A 21,837-nucleotide genomic window follows, 5' to 3' on the forward strand; every position below is an offset into this window, starting at 1 on the left:
TAGCCATGTCTGCGACTTACACCCAGCTCATGGCAAAGCCGGATCCTTAACCCACTGAGCGAGGCCAGGGGTTGAACCCGCATCCTCATGGATGCTAGTCAGATTCATTTCCACTGCACCAGGAGGGGAACGCTGGGAAGGATCTCTTAAATGTGTAAGCAAATACTTGCAAATTGGGGCAGCGCTGAAACATCCGGGGGCAGGAATGGCAGATCCTGAAGGAAACATCACTATAAAATCAACTAGGACTCAGAAGACGGCCACGCTGGGATCATAAACCTCACAGCACCGGCTCAGCTGCACTTGGCCGCCCCCCCCTCCCTATCAACAGCCACCCACCCTCATCAGGGAGTGGGACTAGGTGCCCCCCCCCCCCCGACCAAGAGACAGACAGGCGGCCAGCTTCTTGGGAGGCCTCTGTTTGGGATCTGAAAAATACATCTGGGGCTCCAAAGTATGAAAGAAGAACACTTGCAAGACTGAAATTTCATCTTTTATTTACGGTAACAGGTCAACATCCATGAGGCTGAATTGAGCTCTTGCCTCTTAATGATTGCCAAGAAAGAATAATCATTAGTTAATCAAATATTTTTAAACAATTTAAAAGCAAATAGTCAACCTCTTTCTCTACACAGAAGAATATATAGTGCAGGATGTGGGTGTATCCTGTTTTGTGTGCTGGGTGGGGAGCACCTGGGGCCTATGAAGCCCTGAGAGCTGCTCAAGTGGGTTTTAAGAGGCACCTGAAGTGTTCAAGCCTCCCCTGCCCCCTCCAAGCCAGCAACCACGGCCCACAACCCCACCTCAAAGGCCACACTGATTCCCACTTTTAAAACACAGGTACTGCTGGAGAGACACCTGCCATTTCCACCCTAAGGCAGCAGAATCACTCAGAAATCTTTTTTAAATGCATGGTTTGGGCCCCAGAAATCGGAATCTGCAGTAGGCCTGGGGAGGGACCCCGCCAGGCAACACTAGCGCTGTGGTTCTCAGAGGATGGGGAGAGGAAAGGGGGCGCCCAGGCAGGGTTGGGGTGGCCGTCAGTTCCCACAGAGCTCTGCCCGCATAGGGTCTTCCCGTGCGAAGGTGCAGGTTCAGAAGGTGCAGGTGTGGCCCCCGTTCTGACTGCTCTTCTGTGTAACCAGGTGTTTGCACTGCTCGCCACCTCTCGGGCAAAAGGCCCGGCCTCTCCGTCTGGAAGAGCGTTTTCTCTGAGCAGAGCTGCCTGTTTCGGGTCTCGGTGCGAGCTTCCAGTCCCGGTTTTGTGGAGTCCGGGACGCCAGATGCAGGAGGACAAGGGGCGCACGGCGTCGTGTCTGCGGGAGGGGACCTGGGTGCTGGAAGAGGCTGGTCACCTGCAGTCCCACGGCAAAGCGGGGACTTGAACGTCTGCGAAGTCGGATCCACACTCTCTCGGACCCCCGGGGTAAGCAAAGCCGTGTTGCCTTGGCTCTGCCACTTCTGAGTGGCCGGTCTCTCCAGGCCGGTCTCTCCGGTAATCTTTTTGGTGCAGAGGGAGGAAACCAGGATAGCAGCCGGGGCACGGGACAGAGTCAGGCAGGTCTAAACCCACAGGCGGGTCTGCGCGCGGCCAGTGCCTCGACTTCTCGGAGCCTCGGGGGGCAGTGAGCTACTTCTGGGGGCTGCCTGGCAGGGGTCTCAGCTCATTAAACCTCCTGACGGCCCCCACACCCACTGGTGTAAAATCAGTCATTGCTCCTTCTGGTTACATTCTGTGGGGCTCAGGTGAGCCGAGCCGAGCCGGGCGGAAGCAAATGCCCACCGCACTGACCTTCTGGCCCGACTGCGGGTGCCTGGACGGCTGGGCTGAGCTCAGCAAAGCTCCCTGAGGAGTGACGGTGCAGAGGGACAGGGGACCGCCTGAGGCTTCCCGAAGGCAGCCTCGGTGTGCGGTGATGGGTGGGTTTTCTCCCAGCGGAGGAAGCAGGCATGCAAATTAACTCCCAATCTGTACCTGCCCTGGGGATGAGTTATGTGGCGCTTCTGGCTGGGCGGCAGGGTATCCTTCTCGGTTCTTTTCCGCATCGGTCATTATTAGGATTTATGGCGGGTCCCCGTGGGCACGTGGGCTGGGAGGCCCTCGAGGCCTGAGATTTCCTGTGTGGGGCTGTGGTTGTGCAGCTTGCAGAGGAACTGGAAAGCCAGCTTTTGGTTTTCATTTGCCGAATGTATGCGGAGGCTTTGGTAACGTTCCCCAAAGCCCAGAGAGTTTATCACACCCTCTCCTCACCGTGGCAAAGGCCACACGGCCGCTCCCAGGGCGGGCAAACCGGAGGGCCCTGCTGGTGGCGTTCTTTTGGAGCCGATCACGATGGCCCCAGTCCTGGGCAGACTGGCTTGGGACTTCAGCCAGCTGTTTATCAGCGTTATCATAGGAAAAACTCCGCAGGTGGTCGGGCGGCAGTCAGATCCGTGAGCTGGCAGAGGTCTCCAGCAGGAGCACCCAGTCCAGCCCTGGGTTCTGGAGAGCTGCATGGGGCAGGAGTTGGGCAGCCGGCTTCATGGGGTACACAGAGCCTGAACCTCACTCTCCCGGGTCTCAACCACCCCCTGTAAGCTGGAGGTGGTGGTGGGGGCGCTGGTTCCAGTGGAGCTCACTGAGAAGGTATGTGTCCAGGGAACGCTGGCTCCCGTGATCTTTCTAGTTTCAGGCTCCTCCTTTCCAAAAAAACCACTCTTTTCCACCTTTCTAAACTCTGGCAAAGAAAAAGAAAAAGCCAGCCTCAATAGAAACCCACTGGGTGACCCCCCTTCAGAATGAGAACCACCTGGCAGACATGGCTCTCTATCTCTGGTACCCATTGCATTTGGGCCAAATTCTCCTCATAGGTGTTTTGTTTGTTTTTTTAAAAAAAAAGCCTTAAAAACTGATCAGCCCCAGGTATGAGCTGGTGGACACGAGATTGCGGGCATTTCTGGGACCTAATTGGACCGGAAGCGAGAAAGCGAGATACTCGCTGTCAGGGAGTCGATGCTGATACTCGCTGTCAGGGATCTCGGGTGTCTGCTGCTAGTTTGGATTCTCTGCCAGAAGCTGAGCAGGGATGGAAGTGTGTCCGGAGCAGGTGACTCTTTGTGGCTGGAAGGGGTTGTTCCGTGTTCCTCCCTCCTCCCCCGGAGCCCCTATCCTCAGGTTCAGCCCAGGGTCCGCGCCCGGGAGGGACCCTCCCCCCTGGATGTCCATGGGTACCGGCATCGAAGGCTTCGCTGACGTCCTTCTCTCAGCCAGCTTACAGTCTCTCTAAATAGGTCATCTTTAAAAGTCACGTAAGATTATCCCAAAGCCACAGGCACGGCTACTTCTCGATAGAATCCAGGCGATTTTCAGAGCGGAGGTCTGAGGCCTTTGCCCTGTCCTGGGCGCGGGCACTGCCTCCACCTTGGGAGCCTCCTGTCACTGAGTCAGCCCAAGTCCTTCCATTTGGCCCCACATCACCACCACCTTCTCCCCTGGGGGTGTCCCCTTGGCCACGGTCGTGGGTGGGAGCACCTCGCCCCCGCTTCCTCAGGCAGCTGGCTCAGCAGAGGTGCCCGGAGACCATCCCCTAAGGCAGCCCCTGACTCTCCAGCCACCCTCTCCCCAGGCAGTCGTGGCTCTTCGTACGGACCGTGGGCACCCACAGCATCACCAAGGCTGTAAGGCAGGCAGACCGTGACAGTCACAAGGCAGCGGTGGCGGTGGTTGGGGGTCCGAAGGCAGCGAGGGGGAGGGGTCCTGAGCACCGCCCTCTGGGCTCAGGGGCTCCCAGCTGCCCTGATGAGGCTGCTCAGTGTGACCAGACAGGGTCCCTCTTTTGGAGGAAGGCCTGGATCCCCTCCTGCGCGTCAGGCAGGCCCAGGTTGTCCACCATGGTCTGGGAGGCCAGGTGGTAGGCCGTCCTGAGGTCCTGGGCCAGCTGCCTGTAGAAGGCGGCTTTGCCCAGCGACAGCACGGGCCGGCTCAGCGAGGCCACCTTCCTCGCTATCCGCATGGTCTCCTCCTCCAGCCGCTCCTCGGGCACCACCCGGCTCAGCAGCCCGTGGAGCAGGGCCTCCTGCGCAGACATGGGCTCCCCGGTGAAGAGCATCTCCAAGGCCACCTGCAGGAGAGACGGGGGTTCTCAGGGCTGTCCTGGGACCCAGTGCCCCCCGAGCACCTCCCACCCAGTTCACTCGGCAGAGACTCGACTCATGGGTATCTGGACTCCCGACAGCCTGTGGAATAGTTACTGATGAGTGATTTAAGAAATGGATGGACGGGAGCTCCCGTCGTAGCTCGGCAGGTTAAGAACCTGACTAGTATCCACGACGAGGTGGGTTCAGTCCCTGGCTTCGCTCAGTGGGTCAAGGATCTGGTGTTGCCGTGAGCTGTGGTGTAGGTTGCAGATGTGGCTCGGATCTGGCGTTGCTGTGGCTGTGGTGTAGGCCGGCAGGTATAGCTCTGATTTGACCCCTGTCCTGGGAACCTCCATATGCCGTGGGTGTGGCCTTGAAAAAAAAGAAAAAAAGGAACTGGATCGATGGAAGCCAGCAGTGCGGCAGAAGTGATGCCGCAGTCTTCAGAGGCTGGGTCAGGTGACATGTGTCCAGTGGCCTTGGAGGCCAGCGCCGTGCTGTGAGGAGGCCCAGGCCACACCTCGGGCTGTGCTGTGTGTGCCGCTGACCAGCCGCTGAGAGGCGGCCTCAACAGGCAGGTGTGGGAGTGAACAAGCCCTCAGATGACTGTCCCCAGCTGTCACTCTCCTGTGCTCGGCTCTTCCCGGCTGAGACCATGGGCACTTTCCTCCCTGAGCCCTGTCCACGTTGCAGGTTCACGAGCTGAACAAATGCCTGTTGCTGTTTGGAGCCACTGAGCTGGGGGTGGTCGTGCGGTCCTGGATGCCGGGCTAGCTGCATGTGAGCTTGGGAGTCGCTAGCGTTCAGATCTTGGACTCGTAACCTAAGCCCTCTTCCCTCTTTTGGACCAGCCCAGTTTCCCGTGTGCGGGGCTGTCCTGTGCTCTGTAGGATGTTTGTGGCCTCTCTGATCTCTGTCTACTGGTGCCAGCAGTGCCCCTGCCCAACTTGGGACTATTGAGGCATCGCCAATGCTGCTCCGCGGTGGAAGCGACTGACTAAGGGGGTTTTGTCCCTCATGAGACGAACTGCATCATCCAGGGCCTGGACTTTGGCAGAGAAGGAAGGGCCAGGAGGCAGGGCGGAGGCCTCCTGCCATCGCGGCACAGATGTGACACAACTGGTGGGACCAGGGGCAAGGTGACGGCAGCCCTATTTTCTTCTCTGCACAGTTCAGGAGAGGACTTAAGCCCCCATGCTGCCCCTTTGGACATTTCATGGTGACCTGTTGGAGGCAGTGGCAATAGCTGTCCATGGGTCACTTCAGGGACGATGCTGTAGCTGCCCAGACACAGCATTGTCACTGCGAGGCATGTCTGAAGCACCTGTTTGAACGTGGAGCTAAAAACTGGTGCCGTCGGTTTAGGGCTGTTCAGGAAGATGTCACTGAACACTCCCAGTGAGGCCCAGCGCAGGGCAGAGGACGGGGGTCCAATCTGGGGGAGCGGCAAGGGAACCCCAGCGTCGCCCCCTGTCCTGGGCGCTGGGTTCCTGGCCGGCCTTCCGCTTCCTGCGCGATCCCGGCCAGTTCACACCCGACTCTGGCCTCAGCGTCCTTATCTGCCTGGTGGGTTAAGGCTATTTCGCGCTATCCCGATTCACAGGGTTTGAACCCGGCAGAACAGATAACAGAGGCACTCCCTGAGAAAGAGAAAGCCTATTTCATAGCGAACCAGCGCGATCTTGACTCGCTGTTGAGCTTCCCCCGAACCTTCAGTGGGAGAAGACGATGCCTCCGCTCGCCCTTGCCCGTAACTAACCTAGGACGCCTTACAGGGCGGCGCCTCCTCGGCCCTAACACAAGGCCGTGATTTTACACTTCCTCTTCCTGGAGTATTTGCAGTAAAGCCACAGACACTTGCGGCCCAGCCTGGCCCCCGAGGCTGACCCCTGGAGTCGGCTGTCCCCTGGAGTCAGCTGTCCCCAGAGTCTAATCCCAGACTGGCCACTTACTAACCACTGGGCCTTCAGGGGGCAGTTTAATCCCTCCGAGTCTGTTTCCTCGGCATCCGAAAACCTGGGAGTAAAGACCCCTTTCTCCTGCAGAACTGTGAAGGTTCGAGAAATCTGTGTAAAACTTACACCTCAGAGCTGGGCACTCAGAAGGCGCCTAATAAATGCAGTGACTGTTCCTAACAGACTTTTTCTCCTGTAAATCTGTGATGGTCTCCAGCCTTGGCTTTAAGTATCATGGCCCCAATTATGCAAAGCAGAGGGGTCTCTGGGATCCCTCAAGTTTCCTGCAGGCCAGGAACTGGCTGGTGGCGGTCAGCCTTCGGTCTGGGCTGGCTTAGCTGGGAATCGTGCGGTCAGTCGCCGAGACCCCAGCGCCCCCGTGAGGGGGCCTGTTGAGCTACATGCCACTGATGGGGCTGCCTGTGGCACGTTAACCGTTAACATGCAGATTTTGACGCGGTCGCCAATGGGGGTGGGGGGTGCTGCTGAGACCCCCGTTTCCCAGGCTCCTGGTGACCTGCACACAGCCTGGGGTCCAAGGCTTTCACTTAACACGATGTGCAGCTTGGAGGTTCTACTCTGACCTAATCAGACGATGAGGAGCTCGGATTCCCCAGATGCACAGTTGCTGTGGGGGAATATGACTGCCTCTGGTCTTGCGGGTACCTGCTGCTGGAGGGCTGGGCAAGGCCAGGTCTGGGAAGGGAGTAGCTGTGCCGGGCAGGTTGTTTATTTGGTGCCATGAGGTTGCATATTTAAGTCACACTGGGGGAAGGGGGTACTTTCCACTTTTCATGCCTGGGCTCAGGTTTCCTGGCCATCATTTCTGGTCCCAGTAGACAAAAGGCAGCATTCTGGGCACAGCTGAGCAGTTCCCTACAGTGACCAGCAGAGGGCACTAGTGACCCACTCTTGCAGCCTTAGCTGGTGTGAGGGGAGGTGCTTCTGGACCAGGCCTGTTTCCAAAGGCACCTGCTTGGAGTTTTTTTTATATTCTTTTTTGAAATTCCTTTCCATTATGGATTATCCCAGGATATTGGACATAGTTCCCTGTGCTGTACAGTAGGACCTCATTGCTTATTCGTTCTAAATGTAATAGTTTGCATCTACTAACCCCAAACTCCCAGGCCATCCCTCCCCTCGCCGCTCCCCGCTTGGCAACCACAAGTCTGTTCTCTATGTCTGTGAGTCTGTTTCTGTTTTGCAGATAGGTTTGTTTGTGTCGTATTATAGATTTCACATGTAAGTGATATCACATGGTATTTATCTTTCTGATTTAGCATGATAATCTCTAGTTGTATCCATGCTGCTGTGACTGGCATTATTTCATTCTTTATGGCTGAGCAGGATTCCGCTGGGTATATGCACACCTTCTTAATTCATTTGTCTGTCAGTGGACATTTGGGTTGCTTCCATGTCTTGGCTATTGTGAATAGTGCTGCTATGAACATATGGGTACATGCGCCTTTTTGAATTATAGTTTTGTCTGGATGTATGTCCAGGAGTGGGACTGCTGGATCATATAGTAATTCTATATTTAGTTTTTAAGGAACCTCCATACTGTTCTCCATAGTGGTTGAACCAGTTTACACTCCCACCAACAGAGAAGGAGGGTTCGCTTTTCTCCACACGCTCTTTGGCGTTTGTTATTTGTAGATTTATTATTTATTATTTGTAGATGGCCATTCTGACTGGAGTGAGGTGGTACCTCCTGGCAGTTTTGATTTGCATTGCTCTGATAATTACTGATGCTGAGCATCTTTTCAAAGGCACCTGCTGGTTTTGCTTCTGGGTGGATGCCCAGGGACAGGTGCCCGTTACCCACACACAGTGGGAGAGGGCGTGTGTGTGGATGTGTCCCTGTAGGTGCCACCAAGCACTAACTGTTGTGTCCTGGTTAGGTTTAGATTTTTGTGAATCCTTAGTTTTCCACCTAGTGGGAGCCTTGCAGGTGAGATTTAGGCGAATGGTTCTGAGAACTGGGCTTCCTGGGAATTTAAGGCCTGTTTTGTCACATTTCTCCCCTATTTCTTCTCGAAAATGAATTTTAAAATGGACACGTGATACAATGTGTAAGTTTCTAGGACTCAGTTATAAGCCTTGATTTTAAAAATTTGTTTTGAGAAAGAATAGATTCTTGTCCTGACAGGAGGGCTGATTAACGGTTTCAAATGCCTTAACATGGAACCTTCCAGAATGTCATCAAGTATTCAAGATGAGCAGTGGGCAGGCAGGCCAAGCAGCCAGCCACCTTTAAGTGCAAAAGGCCTTGAGGCTTGCACCGTTATGAGAGAGTTGATTCACAAAGTTATTGCCAGATCTTATGATACATTTAACGTCCTGGTGCTGAGTAAGGCTTAAGAGGTAATGTGCTGAATGAATAGATAACATTTAAGGTAAATGTATATCCTGACAGGATCCAGACACCCCAAGTCTTAGGACAGTGGAGCAAGCTGCTGTGTTTTGAGGGTCACCATTTCCAACGGGGAGCCCACGTTCAGCTGGTTCTCATAAGTGTGCATGTTTGTAGGTGTCTATTGTCAGAATTTCCTCATAAGCACACGTTTCCGTAGAAACTAATGAGGAGGCATGAAAAGCAGGTGTGCTTCCCTGAACCCCTGAGTCTGGCGGCTTGATTGCTCTTGGGTCTCGTTTCTTTTGCGCCTTAGGTGTTTGAGCAATTGCTAATTTTCCTAGTTGATGCTACAATGGATGGAATATTCTAGAAAGCACTTTAGGTTCCCTATTTGGTATAACTTTGCCCCCCACTTTAAAAACAGATTTCCAACTGAGAAGGAGGATGTATTTTTCTAGAACAAGGCAACAATTGGTTTCCACTTAGGAGATGTTCAGGAAACATTCTTTGCTGATGCAGGAGGGAACTTGGTGAGGAAAACGGAACACACTCTGGTTAACAACCACACGACCCTGGCGACACGGCGCCTGCTGGGGTCAATTCAACACCCCTGTGCAGGATATTCCTAAACACCAGAAACCTGACACACTCAGGGTATCAGCTCCTTGCAGTCTGTTCTGGAACGAGACAGACTGCTGGCAAATAGTTAAGCCAGTGACACAGTGTCCTGGCCCCTTGATGCTGGCCTATGTCACCATGCTCTTGTATCTCACGGGCAACAAAGCGGTGTCTCAATTACATTCCAAATAAGATTGCAACAAACAAACAAACTGTGTGCCTTTATGAAAGCAAAGCAAATCTCAAAACCTACCCAGCTGGACTGAGGGTCGGGCAAGAGTGAAACGCAGTGATTTCCAAATGGAAGGCCCCTGCGAGAAGCCCAAGAGGAGCAGGCCACTCCCTCCCAACACAAGACATTAGCGCATCCGGCCAGCTCTGCTGTGGGCAGAACGTCCTGAATCAAATGGTACTTTCAACAAGAAAGTTCTGGAACCGACCGTCATGGGTACTGGAGGATCACAGCTATCGAGAGGTTGCAGGGGATTCAGTTACCTTCCTCGGCAGCGCTCTCCCCACGGCCACCCCGGGGGTGGAGCAGAAGAGCCCGATGGTCACGCCTGGTGTGGCAAAGGAGGACTTGTCACTTGCCACGGCAATGTCACAGCTGGCCACCAGCTGACAGCCGGCAGCGGTGGCCAAGCCGTTCACCATGGCAATGATGGGGACCGGGTGGTTCTGGATCAGCATCATGACCTAAGGAGCAAGCACACTGTTTTACGTGACTTTACCATTTTCAGGGCCCTTTTCATAGACACCCCTGTATCAGATTCAGTGACAAGATGCAAAGTGAACTAACTTGCATTAACATAGCGCCTGTGAGCCAGGCTGTACCACTGGGTCTTCCTGAGATCCTGGAGGAAGGAACCAGGACGTCAAGGCTCATGGAGGAAGGGACCCCCTAAGGCTACTGGGTCGAGGGTGGCTGTAGGGTCCGAGTCGCCTCCGTCTGATGCCAGGCCCCTGGTCTGTCCACCCAGCACATCTGTGAGGATGTCTCCTCAGCTGCTCCCCGAGTAACCCTGCAGGAGGCAAGGGCTGCCCTAACCTCTGGGGACCAAGCGGTTCTGTTCCGATGGTGCCTGCGTGCAGCTCTCCCGTTAAGAGTCTGCAAACTGGTATTGGGTCCTCCTTGAAAAATCAAGGTGGGCAGGGGGCTGGGAGGCAATTTCTCAGTAAGCACGTCTCCAGTTACCACCACGGTTACTCTCTCAGTTCTGTTAAAATGGGGGGGGGACCCCGTTGTCATCAAAATAAACCCAGTTCCTAAGACAGAGCCACCTGCACGGAACGGGGAGTCAGGAACTGGCTCGTGTGAGACCCCCTCCCCCATGTCTCTACAACTTTAACTTATTTTTTTGCAGCTGATGAAATAACTTGGCTGATTTCTCCATTTTTGTCCCTGACACGCTAAACAGATTGTGTTGCTATGGTAACTCTGGTGTAAAATGGTTGCCCTTGACTCCGGTGGGAGGGAGGTGGGGGGCGGGGAAGGGGGACCGGCATCTGGGCTCGCCTCCTGCGCGGCGACTCCAAGAAAAACGACCTTCAGGGATTCCAAGACTTGGCCTGAGAAACTCACCTTCTGTGCTCATGAAGCTTTGGTGTTTGCCAGCTTTATTACAAAATGACCAGTTACATTCTTAAGGATATCACAGTCTTGACTTTCAGTTCGTGCTAATGACCTTCCCCCAGAAAATTCACACGGATGTACCCGCGCCCCAAACTGCTGGTGGGCTTAGGGGTGCGGTGCGTGGGTGAGGAGGGGGTGGTGAGGACTGCTTCTCGGGGGGCTGCAGGAGCAAAAGCAGAGGTTGCCCAGAGCGTCTGAGGTCTTATTGCGGAGGCAGAAAGATGGTTTCAGCTCTAAGTGTCATCTGTCACCGATCAACCCAAGGTCTGAAAAGTCAGGTGGCTGTGGCTGGGGTTGCACAGTCTGTCCCCTGTCTGTCACCCGGGGAGGGCTGGTGGGAAAGGCTCAGGCAATCCCGTGAATCACCCACATCAGCGCTATCCACACCTTCCATCCTGGAATACTGTTCCTAAGAGAGAATCGGAAACAGGGCAACAAGCTGCCTGCACGAAGACGTTCACCAGATCATTACTTCATAAGAGTAAAAACTACAAACAATGTCACTATATAAAAATAAGTAAACGGGCCGTGGGAACTAAACTGCATCCCTGCCATGGAATGCCGCATTCTCATTCCAATGACATTTTCCGGGAGAAGCATCAGCAGGTCTGGGGCGAGGCTGCTGGGGGCTGACACCCTGTCTACCGCTAATGTGCTGCCTATCCGTCAGTCTTCACGTCTGTAAAATGGGTATGGTTATAGTAGCAGCCTTCCAGAACATGAGGTTTACATGCGGTAACATGTCTAACGCTCTCAGAATATTACCCGGCACACAGCATTCAATGCTATAATCATTTATACAATTATACTGTATAATAGCACCCATGCAGAATTATTCAAACAAATGGGTATACATGGCAAAGGCTTCAAAAGAAATATATAAAATATTAATTACAGTTCTCTCTGGATGGTATGATCACGGCATAGTTCAGTAATTTATTTGTCTTCCTTCTAGATTTTCCAAATTTTCTGTAATAAGTATGATTACTTTTACAATTAAAAAATATTTTCAATAACATTAGCGAGCGATTCAGAAAAGACAGAGGAGGAGTTCCCATCATGGCTCAGTGGAAACGAATCTAACACCCATGAGGACGCATGTTCGATCCCTGGCCTTGCTCAGTGGGTTAAGATCTGGTGTTGCTGTGGCTGTGGTGTAGGTGGCAGCGACAGCTCCGATTTGACCTCTAGCCTGGAACCTCCACATGCTGCAGATGCGGCCCTAGAAAAGATGAAAGAAAGAAAAGAAAGGAAGGAAGGAAGGAAGGAGGGAAGGAAAAGACAGGGGAACCTAGCTAACACACAAGCTGGGTCACCAATCCCTTGATCATCACGAATGAGCATTCCTCCAGTTCACCTGAACTCAGTACATGTTTTGGTCCTGGCTGCTCCAAAATGGGACATAAATTTAACTGCCCCAGCCTCTCTGAACCACATCTGGGAGGGTCCCACGTTGGTTCCCAAAGCCAGCGGCCTTGTTCCGCTTGTCAGTGGGCATGAGGAGGAGGGAAGACTCTTTCTGGACCAGGGTTTCACCTTCAAGCTTGAACAGGACAAAAGAAGAGAGAGGGGCTGGTCTCCAGTGAAGGCCCTGCTCAGCCTGCAGAAGGCGCCCCCTTCCTGACCTGTAAACAATCAACCATCATTTGCCCTTGCGTAGGGTCTGAATCTGCTATAGCTTTCAGATGCGGAGCCAGTCCAGAACTCGCTTCCTTTCCACCATCGCCTGTTCTCGTGTGTGAACTGGACAGGGAACCGTCTAGCTCATCCCGCCCCAGTCTGCCTGCTGAGCACCCTTGGCACTGACATCCTGCACAAGGTCACGGCGCTCCTATTTACCAGGGCAACCTGATTTTCTTGGACAAAGGATTAAAGAAATCAGTGCACGTTCCCTCCTCCTACGTTACTACGGCAGGGCAAGGTGCTGTTTGCGTCTTTTTACGTGACCTGGAGGTATCCATGGGGTGGGAGCTTCCAGGAAACCTGGCATTTGTTCTTGGAAGGAGCTCGGCTCCCCTGTGGGCCTTTGCTAACCGTTCAGATCTCGGGTCGCGGAGACGGCAGGCACAGCGATCAAAGCGGGCCTTCAGGGAGGATTGAAGGGGCTCTGCTGGTTCTCTTTGATGATTTTATATTTTGACCAAACTTGTAGAAAAATAACTTTTAAAGCACCAAGTCCTGGCAAACACAAGAGCGGGATGTCCCCTAAACATCACTCATGTGAAACAAAAACCAAGTCTAGGCTCTGGCTTGCTTCCGCTGCTCCATGAAGTCAGGTCAGTCCTCCACGAAAGGAGACGACGAGAACCTGCTCTCCTTAGGGGTTGCTGGAAGGGCAAGGAATGCAAGAATGTACCCCGATCACTTCCTGTTCCCTCTCTGATGCTCGCCTCTGTCTGGGGGATGTTGAAGGTATTTGTCGGTATTTGTGACTCATTAATGACCCAAGAGATGAACGAGGAACTCGGTGTATGACGGAGAAGTCGGGGCAGTGACTTAGGGTCAGGCTATGGAACTGCTCGCTCTGTCTTCCTTCTCAACTACCTTTCCAGTTTCAGGTTCACTGGAAATGCTTTGTTCCTTCTATTTCCCTCAATATCTCGCAAGTATTATGCTTATAGCAGGTGCTCCACAAATACTTATTAAATGAACGATGTGTGACTTAAAGTTGGATTCTGTATTCAACCTTTGATTATCCAGGTTGATCTGATACATTTACGAGTCATCGCAAACGTAGCTTCTTCCTGCTCTGTATCCGTGGTCCATTCCTCTCCTTAGTATGGTTAGAGAGACAGAAGGGGAGAAGAGGTGAAAAGTGAAGAGGCTAATTTTCCTACTTGGAGGCAGTGCTTATAAAAGTTAGTTGAAAGAAGGGTTCGAAGATAATTTTAGGAGTTCCCACTGTGGCTCAGCAGGTTAAGAACATGACACAATGTCTGTGAGGATGCAGGTTTGATCCCTGGCCGTGCTCAGTGGGTTAAGGATCTGGCATGCACAAGCTATGGCACAGGTCCCAGATGCGGCTCGGATCTGGCGTGGCTGTGGCTGTGGCTGTGGCTGTGGTGTAGGCCAGCAGTTGCAGCTCTGATTCAGCCTCTAGCCTGGGAACTTCCATATGCCTCAGGTATGGCCTTAAAAAAAAAAAAAAAGAAAGAAAATAATTTTAAAAACCATTGATGTTATGAATGCTCTCTTTCCCATTGACAGAGTTGTTTAAGCTTAAAATGAAAACTTTTTAATCTTCTTAGTTCTACCCTTTACCTCTTACTTAAGACCCGGAGACCAAGACACGCCCCCACCAGGTAGAGACAGCAACTCAGCACATGCTTTAGTTTCTTTGGCCTGTGACAAGGTCAAATGCAAACCACGGCACTTCCAAAGTCTAAAGCACACAGCTGCTTGGATGCAGGGTTCGCCAATGACCGCAGAGGTTTGAGTCGTTCTGCAGGGTTACGTCTCACAGCAAAAAAGCTTAGCTGTAAACCAGAAGCCTAATCCGATATTTAGCAGAGTTCTGGTGCCTGGGCTGGCCACGTCGACCGCCCCCCCAGCTTACCTCAGAACAGGCTCGAAATACTTCAGCATGATAATCCGGGCCTTGCTCCGCCGTCAGTTCCTTTAAATCATGCCCAGAGGAAAACACAGGCCCCTCGGCTGCAGGGGTTTCCAGGCGAGGAAAGAAAAGACAAAGACGTGAGGAGCCAGAGCTGGGACGGTCCCTTCCTCATCCACCGGCTCACCATCGGGAGTGGCCAGGCCGGTGGCTGCTCAGAGAAAGTGGACGGCCTGGAGTTCCCATTGTGGCTCAGTGGTTAACGAAGCTGACTAGGAACCATGAGGTTGCAGGTTCGATCCCTGGCCTTGCTCAGTGGGTTAAGGATCCGGCGTTGCCATGAACTGTGGTGTAGGTGGTGGATGCGGTTCGGATCCAGCATTGCTGTGGCTCTGGCATAGGCCGGTGGCTACAGCTCCGATTCAACTCCTAGCCTGGGAACCTCCATATGCCATGGGGAGCAGCCCTAGAAAAGGCAAAAAGACAAAAAAAAAAAAAAAAAAAAAAAAGAAAGTGGACGGCCTGATTTTGATCAGAAGGACTCCCGTTCGCCGGAAAAGCGACGGCCAGTGTTTTGGGATGACAAGGCAGGCTGAGGTGTCTGTTCTCTAAAAGGTCCCTGGTGGAAACCCTTGCAGACACGCCATTCCAAAGGGGAGAAGGCCTGCAGCCAAGGCGACTGCTCTTTTTTCAGACCTGAACCTCTGGCCTCACCCTTTCATCTTTGGACTCGGCCTGGCCTTAGTATACCAGCCCCCTGTGACCCACCAGGCCTTCAGCGGCGCCTCTGTCCTTTAGTCCACAGACGGCAGCCCCCACAGGGCTGGAATCAGGAAGGTCAGAGCCCGAAGGGAGTCCCTTTGCTTTGTGATCGAGGGATGTGAGGGTGTGGTCTTGCTGTCACCGTTGCTGTCGTTAACAACTAGCACAAAACGCGATTCCACCGGGGAGCTGACGCTTCCTATTTTCTTTTGCTGCGGTGGCTCCGAAAGGCAGAACTGCTCCCTTTCGACGGGGAGCTGTCTTTTGGAAGCGAGCTACCTCCGCGTTCAGCTTACACCCCTCTGGCTGCGGACCTCTTCTGGTTCCGCTTCTTTTCCCTTCACCACACAAAACAGTTGAAAATGCATATTCAACCACGGATAAGGTCACATTTCCCCGAAACACTGATCCTTAATTTTAAAAAAGCATCACAGAGCACCCTCTGCATCATGCGTCTGTGGATACTTTAAGATACTGACATTGGGAGCTCTCACTGTGGCTCAGCAGGTTAAGAACCCGACTAGTATCCATGAGGATGAGGGTTCGATCCCTGGCCTTGCTCAGGGGGTTAAGGATCTGGCGCTGCCTCAAGCTGTGGCACAGGTCACAGATACAGCTCAGATCTGGCGTTGCTGTGACTGTGTTGAAAGCTGGCAGCGGTAGCTCTGATTCAACCCCAGGCCTGGGAACTTCCAATGTGCCGAGGGTGTGGCCCTAAAAAGGAAAAAAAATACTGATGTTGCTGTTATTTATACCATTGTCATCACCACCAAATACTATAGTAAGAATTGTTATTGGAAAAAGAGCAAGGAAAGAAAGGGCAAAATACGGCACATTTTCTGGTACTGTTGAAGAAGGCGGCAAGCCTCGGGTAAAGCTTGGTAAGAACTGCAAGACAAACCAATCAGATGCTCTAGCAGCCAGGTCCAGGTCCCAGCCAAGGACGCAGTCTACCAAAAGAATTGGTGATTAAACCCATCGTATAAGGTCCAGGAGGAAATCCATTCTCCGATTTTGATGGAAAAACCAGCATTACCACATGTGGCCATGTTTCACATCCAACAAAAAGGGAAACACACATATTTTTACTGCACAGTATCTCTTCCATAATTTCCATGGTTAGGCGTTCCCGTTGTGGCATAGTGGAAACAAATCCAACTAGTATCCATGAGGATACGGGTTCGAGCCCTGGCCTCGCTCCATAGGTTAAGGATCTGGCGTTGCCATGAGCTGTGGTGTAGGTCGCAGACACTGCTTGGATCCCGATGTGGCTGTGGCTGTGGCCAGCAGTTGCAGCTCCAACTAGCCCAGCCCCTAGCCTGGGAACTTCCATATGCTGGAAAGTTCTTAAAAAAAAAAAAAAAAAAAGAAATTCCAGTTAATTCTGTGAAGACCAGTTCCTGCCTCTGCACAAGTTTTCCAGAAAGAATTTCTTATAAAGGAGCTTCAAACAGTTCTCCCCTTAAGTGAGGGAATGCCCCAGTTAAAGAATTTGGAAACACCTCTTCTGGGTTCTGCAAAATACTGAGGATGGACATTGGATAAATACCTGAAATGACAATGACCTTCAGATCTCGGCTTTCGGCGTCATGAAGAAGGTCGCTTTGGAGAGATTTCAGCATTGCCAGTGACAGTGCGTTCCTTCTCTTTGGATTGTTCAGGACAATGCTCCTGGAAGAACGCATAATTACTGGGTTCTGCGCCAGTCAAAAGAAGGGAGGACCCCTGCCACTCCTAATTGTGGAGCTAGTTTTAAAACCCCGGAAGAGAGAGCTGTGGGCACTTAGAGGCCATTGAGAGGGATTGTCAACTGCTGGAGGGACAGCCAAGTCAAAACACGGGGACCACCTGCACCCGGGTGGCCTTTTCTCCCTCATCCCTTGATTTGGTTCGCTCTTTCTCCAGGTTCGTGGTCAGAACCATCACTGCAGCAGGAAGGACAGGACAGCAGTTCCAAAATCACAGCCGCCCCAACTGAGCAGCTGCCAGGTTTTTACAAACAAAACCTTCTGGTGGTGGCAGGGGCCAGGGGAATGGGACCCACAGCGCTACCTTCAACTTAACTTCTCTCCAGGGTTCTTTGCAAAGAATCAGGTTCAGGAAGGAGCCAAGAACGAAAATCAGCCCCCAGATTCCCCCCCCCCCACCCCACGGAGGAGGTAGGCAGGGTGCAGGTGCCGATATGCACGCATGACAGTATCCCCACTGCGATTCTGCAGTGATTTCTGCTTCTGAGAACAACGCCGTACGCGAGGAACAAGACAGAACTACAGCAGGAGGGCTTCCCTGGCCCTGATGTCCCGAAGCTGGCTGTTGAAGGCGCCCCACCCACTGACGGCAATAACCCGTGTTGTCATCTCACCGCCTGCACACAGAAGTGTCTTATTTTTGCTCTTATGAGAAACGGGCGACAAGCCAAACGCCCGATGACTGTTCTGTCTTTTCTGTTCACATCCGAGTCGGCCCACACGTCTTCTGCCTTCCTCACCCTTTTTCGAATCTGAGAGTCCCGCTGCTGTGTGTCGCCTTGGACCTTCCATAAGAGCCTCTGTGCTGCTCTTTTCTGGGGAGCCCCTTGCGGACTGAATTGACTTTGGTGCAGTAAGAGTAACTGTTTCCTGCGGAATGCCACTTCGTTTTGCTGCCATCTTCAGGTGGCGGGTCCTTTGGTTTCTCGTGACCAGCTTCTCTACGTATAAGAGTGACTTGCAGCCGATAGGCCGATGGACCTGGAAACCTGTGTTTCGGGGGTGGTGGCGAGAGACTGCTGATCCACCTCCCAACAAAATAACGAGCGTGCTCGTTGTGACACCTACAAAGCTGCCGGCCCACTGGTGACATACGCTTAAATTACAGTCTAGGGCCTCAGGCAAAAGAGGCCAGCCCTCAAAGGCCCTTGACTGTCCCATTAATCCTTGGCCTGAGCCTCACACAGCCAGTCAGAGAGCTTGAAATTTCGAGTTCCCTCTTCAACCCAGTGTAACCAGGTTTCTGCTCCTGCCACCCCACTGACACTGTCGCCACCGAGAATCTCCGGACTGCCAGAACCCGATCCAATGGACCTGGTGATCACGCTCGCCTTCTGGAAGCACATGCCTCTTCTCCTGGGTTGTCGGTACTTCTCTGGCCGCTCCTCCTTCTAGCCGCCTGCTCACCCCCAACACCAGCAATCCTCAGAGCTCCCTCTTTTGCCCTCTTCTTTTCTCTACACTCCTCCCGGGCACCTTCACCATGGCCTTGGCATCAGCTACAGCCTCTGTGCTGATGACACCCTGTCTTTGCCCTATTTCAGGCCTCTCTCTGAGCTCTAGATCCACAGGTTCATCTGAATGTCCCCTGGACCCCGTGGGCATCGTCCCCAGAGACCCAATGGCTCCTCCCCTCTTTGGTCATCTCAGAAAGCCATCCGGGACTGCTGCTGCTCAACGGGTTATTGAGAATCTGAAGTTCCCGTCGTGGCTCAGTGGAAACAAATCTGGCTAGGAACCATGAGGTTGCAGGTTCAGTCCCTGGCCTCGCTCAGTGGGTTAAGGATCTGGCATTGCCATGAGCTGTGGTGAAGGTCGCAGGTGCAGCTCAGATCCTGCGTGGCTGGCTATGGTGTAGGCTGGCAGCTGTAGCTCCGATTAGACCCCTAGCCTGGGAACCTCCATGTGCCACAAGTGCAGCTCTAAAAAAAAAGCCAAAACAAAAAAACAAAAAAAAAAAGAGAGAGAGAGAATCCATTGCTCAATTCCTCATTCAACTGGTCTTCAAACCTAGTGGATAATACCTCCTAAAAATCTTGCCTGTTTGAATTCTCCCAGTTCTTGGCATCCTGGTTAAAAATGTGGGATGTTTTGCCTGGAGCTTTAACACCCCCCCTTTTTTTAGGGTCACACTCACGAGGAGGTTCCCGGGCTAGGGGTCCAATAGGAGCTACAGCCGCTGGCCGACGCCACAGCCACAGCAATGTAGGATCTGAGCCTTGTCTGTGACCTACACCACAGCTCATGGCAGCACCAGATCCTTAACTCACTGGGCGAGGCCAGGGATGGAACCGGCAACCTCGCGGTTCCTAGTTGGATTCGTTTCTGCTGTGCCAAGACGGGAACTCCTAGCACCACCCCTCTTGACAGGGAATCTCTTTAAGAGTGAGGCCCCACCAAGGCAAGTGATAAAAGTGTAAGCTTTCCAGGAGCTCCCATGGTGGCTGGGGGTTAAGGACTTGCCATTTCCTCTGTGAGGATGTGGGTTCAATGCCTGGCCTTGCTCACTGGGTTAAGGATCTGGTGTTGCCACAAGCTGCAGTGCTGCTCTGGCTATGGCGTAGGTTGGCAGCTGCAGTGATCCCTAGCCTGGCAACCTCCATATGCCTGGGGTGTGGCCGTAAAAGAAAAAAAAAAGTAAGCTTTCCGTTCATGAGGCAAGAGATGGTGCCGCAGATGCCCAGGGAGCCGTCTGAAGGCCACCCTCTCGCTGTAAACCCCCAGAAGGCCCATGGGGAGAGACACGGCCAGGTTCACTCAACAACTATCTGCTGAATGAGGGGACGACCAAAAAGAGCATTTCTGCTTCTCGCAGCCAGTTTCACCAACTGCTGTGGATTTTCATCTCATCCAGTTTTCCGCCGTCTCTTAAACCTGGGTGGTGAGTACCCTGAGATGACAGGACAAGAGCGGGGACAACTTTGGAGGCGGACGGCCCCTTCTCTGACTCCAGCGTTCCTGCCTCCTGGCTGTGTGGCCTGGGACAGGCTGTCACCTCTCTGAATTCATTTCCTCACTGCAAAGTGGGGATAACCTTCTCTTCCTGACGGGCTCTTGGAAGGGTCAGGGGGACAAGTGTGCGGTGCCTGGCACAGTGCCAGTTCAGAGCTGGCCCTCACTACACGACAGTGTGGTCACCGAGACGGCGGCTTTGAAAAGCGACATCCACCTAGAGCCTAACCCCTCCGGCCTGCCTTCTACTAATCAGTCCCCGGCATTTAGGGAAGGGGTTCCAGCATCCTCTTTTCTGATTCACAGGTAACGCTGGAGAACTCAACCACAGGGCCTTCTGTCGGCCACCTCCCAGGCCAGGAGTCAGGCTTCTGACTGGATGGGACCAGATTTGCAGAGGCAGAGTGCCCATGGAAACGGGCAAGAAGGGCCCTGCTTGGGCCTGCAGTTTGCAGAGCCCTGCTTGTGCTCTTTTCCAGGAGTGTCCCTCAGGCCAGCAAGGAGGCCCCTGGGGTGATGAGATATTGAGCCTACCTGGATTTCACAACCCTCTTCCAAACCCTGCTCCGGTCACCCGAGACCCTGGAAGTCCCTGGCCCTGCAGGGGGCACCCTTCCGCCCATGGGGTAGCCAAGAGCAGCTGTCTATAGAGGGTGAGGGATTCAACTAGGGCTGCCCGGGCCAGCTGCAGCCTGTGTGCCGAGCCCCTGGTAGAGCAGTGGGAGGGAGATTAGGGGAGGTGAGGGGGCGAGCAGAGGTTGGGAAGGAATGAACAAAGCTGCAGGGCAGCAGCTGGCTCTCCACTGCTGTGGGGAGCTCCCAGGAGCCTGAGGATTGTATATTTAAACACAGCCTTCCTTCCCGGTCTTATGAAGGCCTTCCTGCTTGTCAGGGGAGAAGAAAACATGTGGCAGTTAGCTTGATTTGTATGTTCTAAATGCTCAAACTGCCCGTAGGCCTCCTGCTGCACCCTGGGCCTGGCCAGGCAGATGTCAGGGTGAGGCCCACGGGAGCCTGGGGCCCTTTTACCCAAAATCCCACCGTTCAGTTTCAAGTTTGTGTTTGTGTGTTTTTAAAAGGGTTTTAGGCTTGTTGAGCCAAAGGGCCGAGCTCGGTGCCCTGTGCCCTCTGTCCTGTTTATTTACCCGCCCCCTGTGGGCCCTTCTGGGTGAGGGCCAAGGAACAGCTCGGCTAAGCCTGGCCTCGCCTCGGAGCCAGGTTGAGTCTGGGTGGCGCAGAACCTCTATGGAAGGGCTTTCTCGGAGGCACACCTGCCAGGCTGTGCACGCTGAGCCCAAGTCCAATGTCGACTTGGCCCAGGGTTTACAGGAAGTGCTGGCGCCCTTCGAGGCAGCCCCACTTAAATCCTCCGTGTGAGTCCAGCAGGGTCCCAAAGGCCACTGAGCCCAGGCAAGGGGCCTCTCTCAACGCTGCATCCGCGGTTCCCTCTGTGTCCGACTTCCCCGCCTGCCCCGTCGGCTGTGATGGATAAACACGGCTCCGTGGAGGGCGGAGGTGACCGCTGACCTAAACTCCCTGGACTCCTCTCCCCTCTCTTCCCGGTCCCGCCGGCCATGCCCTGGGAACAGCCCCGCACGCCCGCGGGCCGGAGGGCCAGGGCACCCGGCAGCCCAGCACTGACCTGATGCCGTCCCGCTGCCGCGCGCTGGTGAGTCGCGGCCCCGGCTCCGGCCGCCCGACCCCAGCCGAGCCCCGCTGCAGAAGCCGGCTGCGAGCGGAGCCCACGGGCCGCGCCGGAGCCAGCCGGGCCCCTTCGCCCCCAAAGCCCGCAAGCCCGAGGCGGCCATGGCGGCCAGTGACGCGCCTGGAGGCCGGACGCCGCCGAGCTCGACGCCGAGGGCCGCGGGCTGGCGCTCGGAGAGGCGTGGGGAGACTTTCGGGCCGCTGCGCTACGACAGCTCGGGGCACGGCGAAACCGGTCGGGGATCCCAGGCCCAGGCTTGGATCCGACTCTTCTCCCAGGCCGGACCCCGCCTCCGTCACCCCCGCCACGCCCCCCCGCCCCCTTATGTCGCCCCCAGCCTCTTAACCTGCTCCTAACCCCGCCCATAACCCCGCCCTCACCCCCGAGCCCTCCATTGCCCCGCCTCCGGGGCCGCCTCCGAAATCCCGACACCGCCCCT

The 21,837-nt window shown here is 54.0% G+C and overlaps 1 protein-coding gene across 1 annotated transcript; it reads right to left on the bottom strand.

The window, feature by feature from the left end:
* ECHDC3 (enoyl-CoA hydratase domain containing 3) lies at positions 476-21,713 on the bottom strand. Its single transcript, XM_005668202.3, is given in 6 exon segments — positions 476-4,100; positions 9,541-9,741; positions 14,235-14,332; positions 16,543-16,664; positions 21,336-21,411; positions 21,414-21,713. Coding segments are annotated over 6 exon segments (897 nt in total). The 5' UTR covers positions 21,502-21,713; the 3' UTR covers positions 476-3,788.

Source organism: Sus scrofa, chromosome 10, assembly GCF_000003025.6.
Source record: "Sus scrofa isolate TJ Tabasco breed Duroc chromosome 10, Sscrofa11.1, whole genome shotgun sequence".
Taxonomy (NCBI): Eukaryota; Metazoa; Chordata; class Mammalia; order Artiodactyla; family Suidae; genus Sus; species Sus scrofa.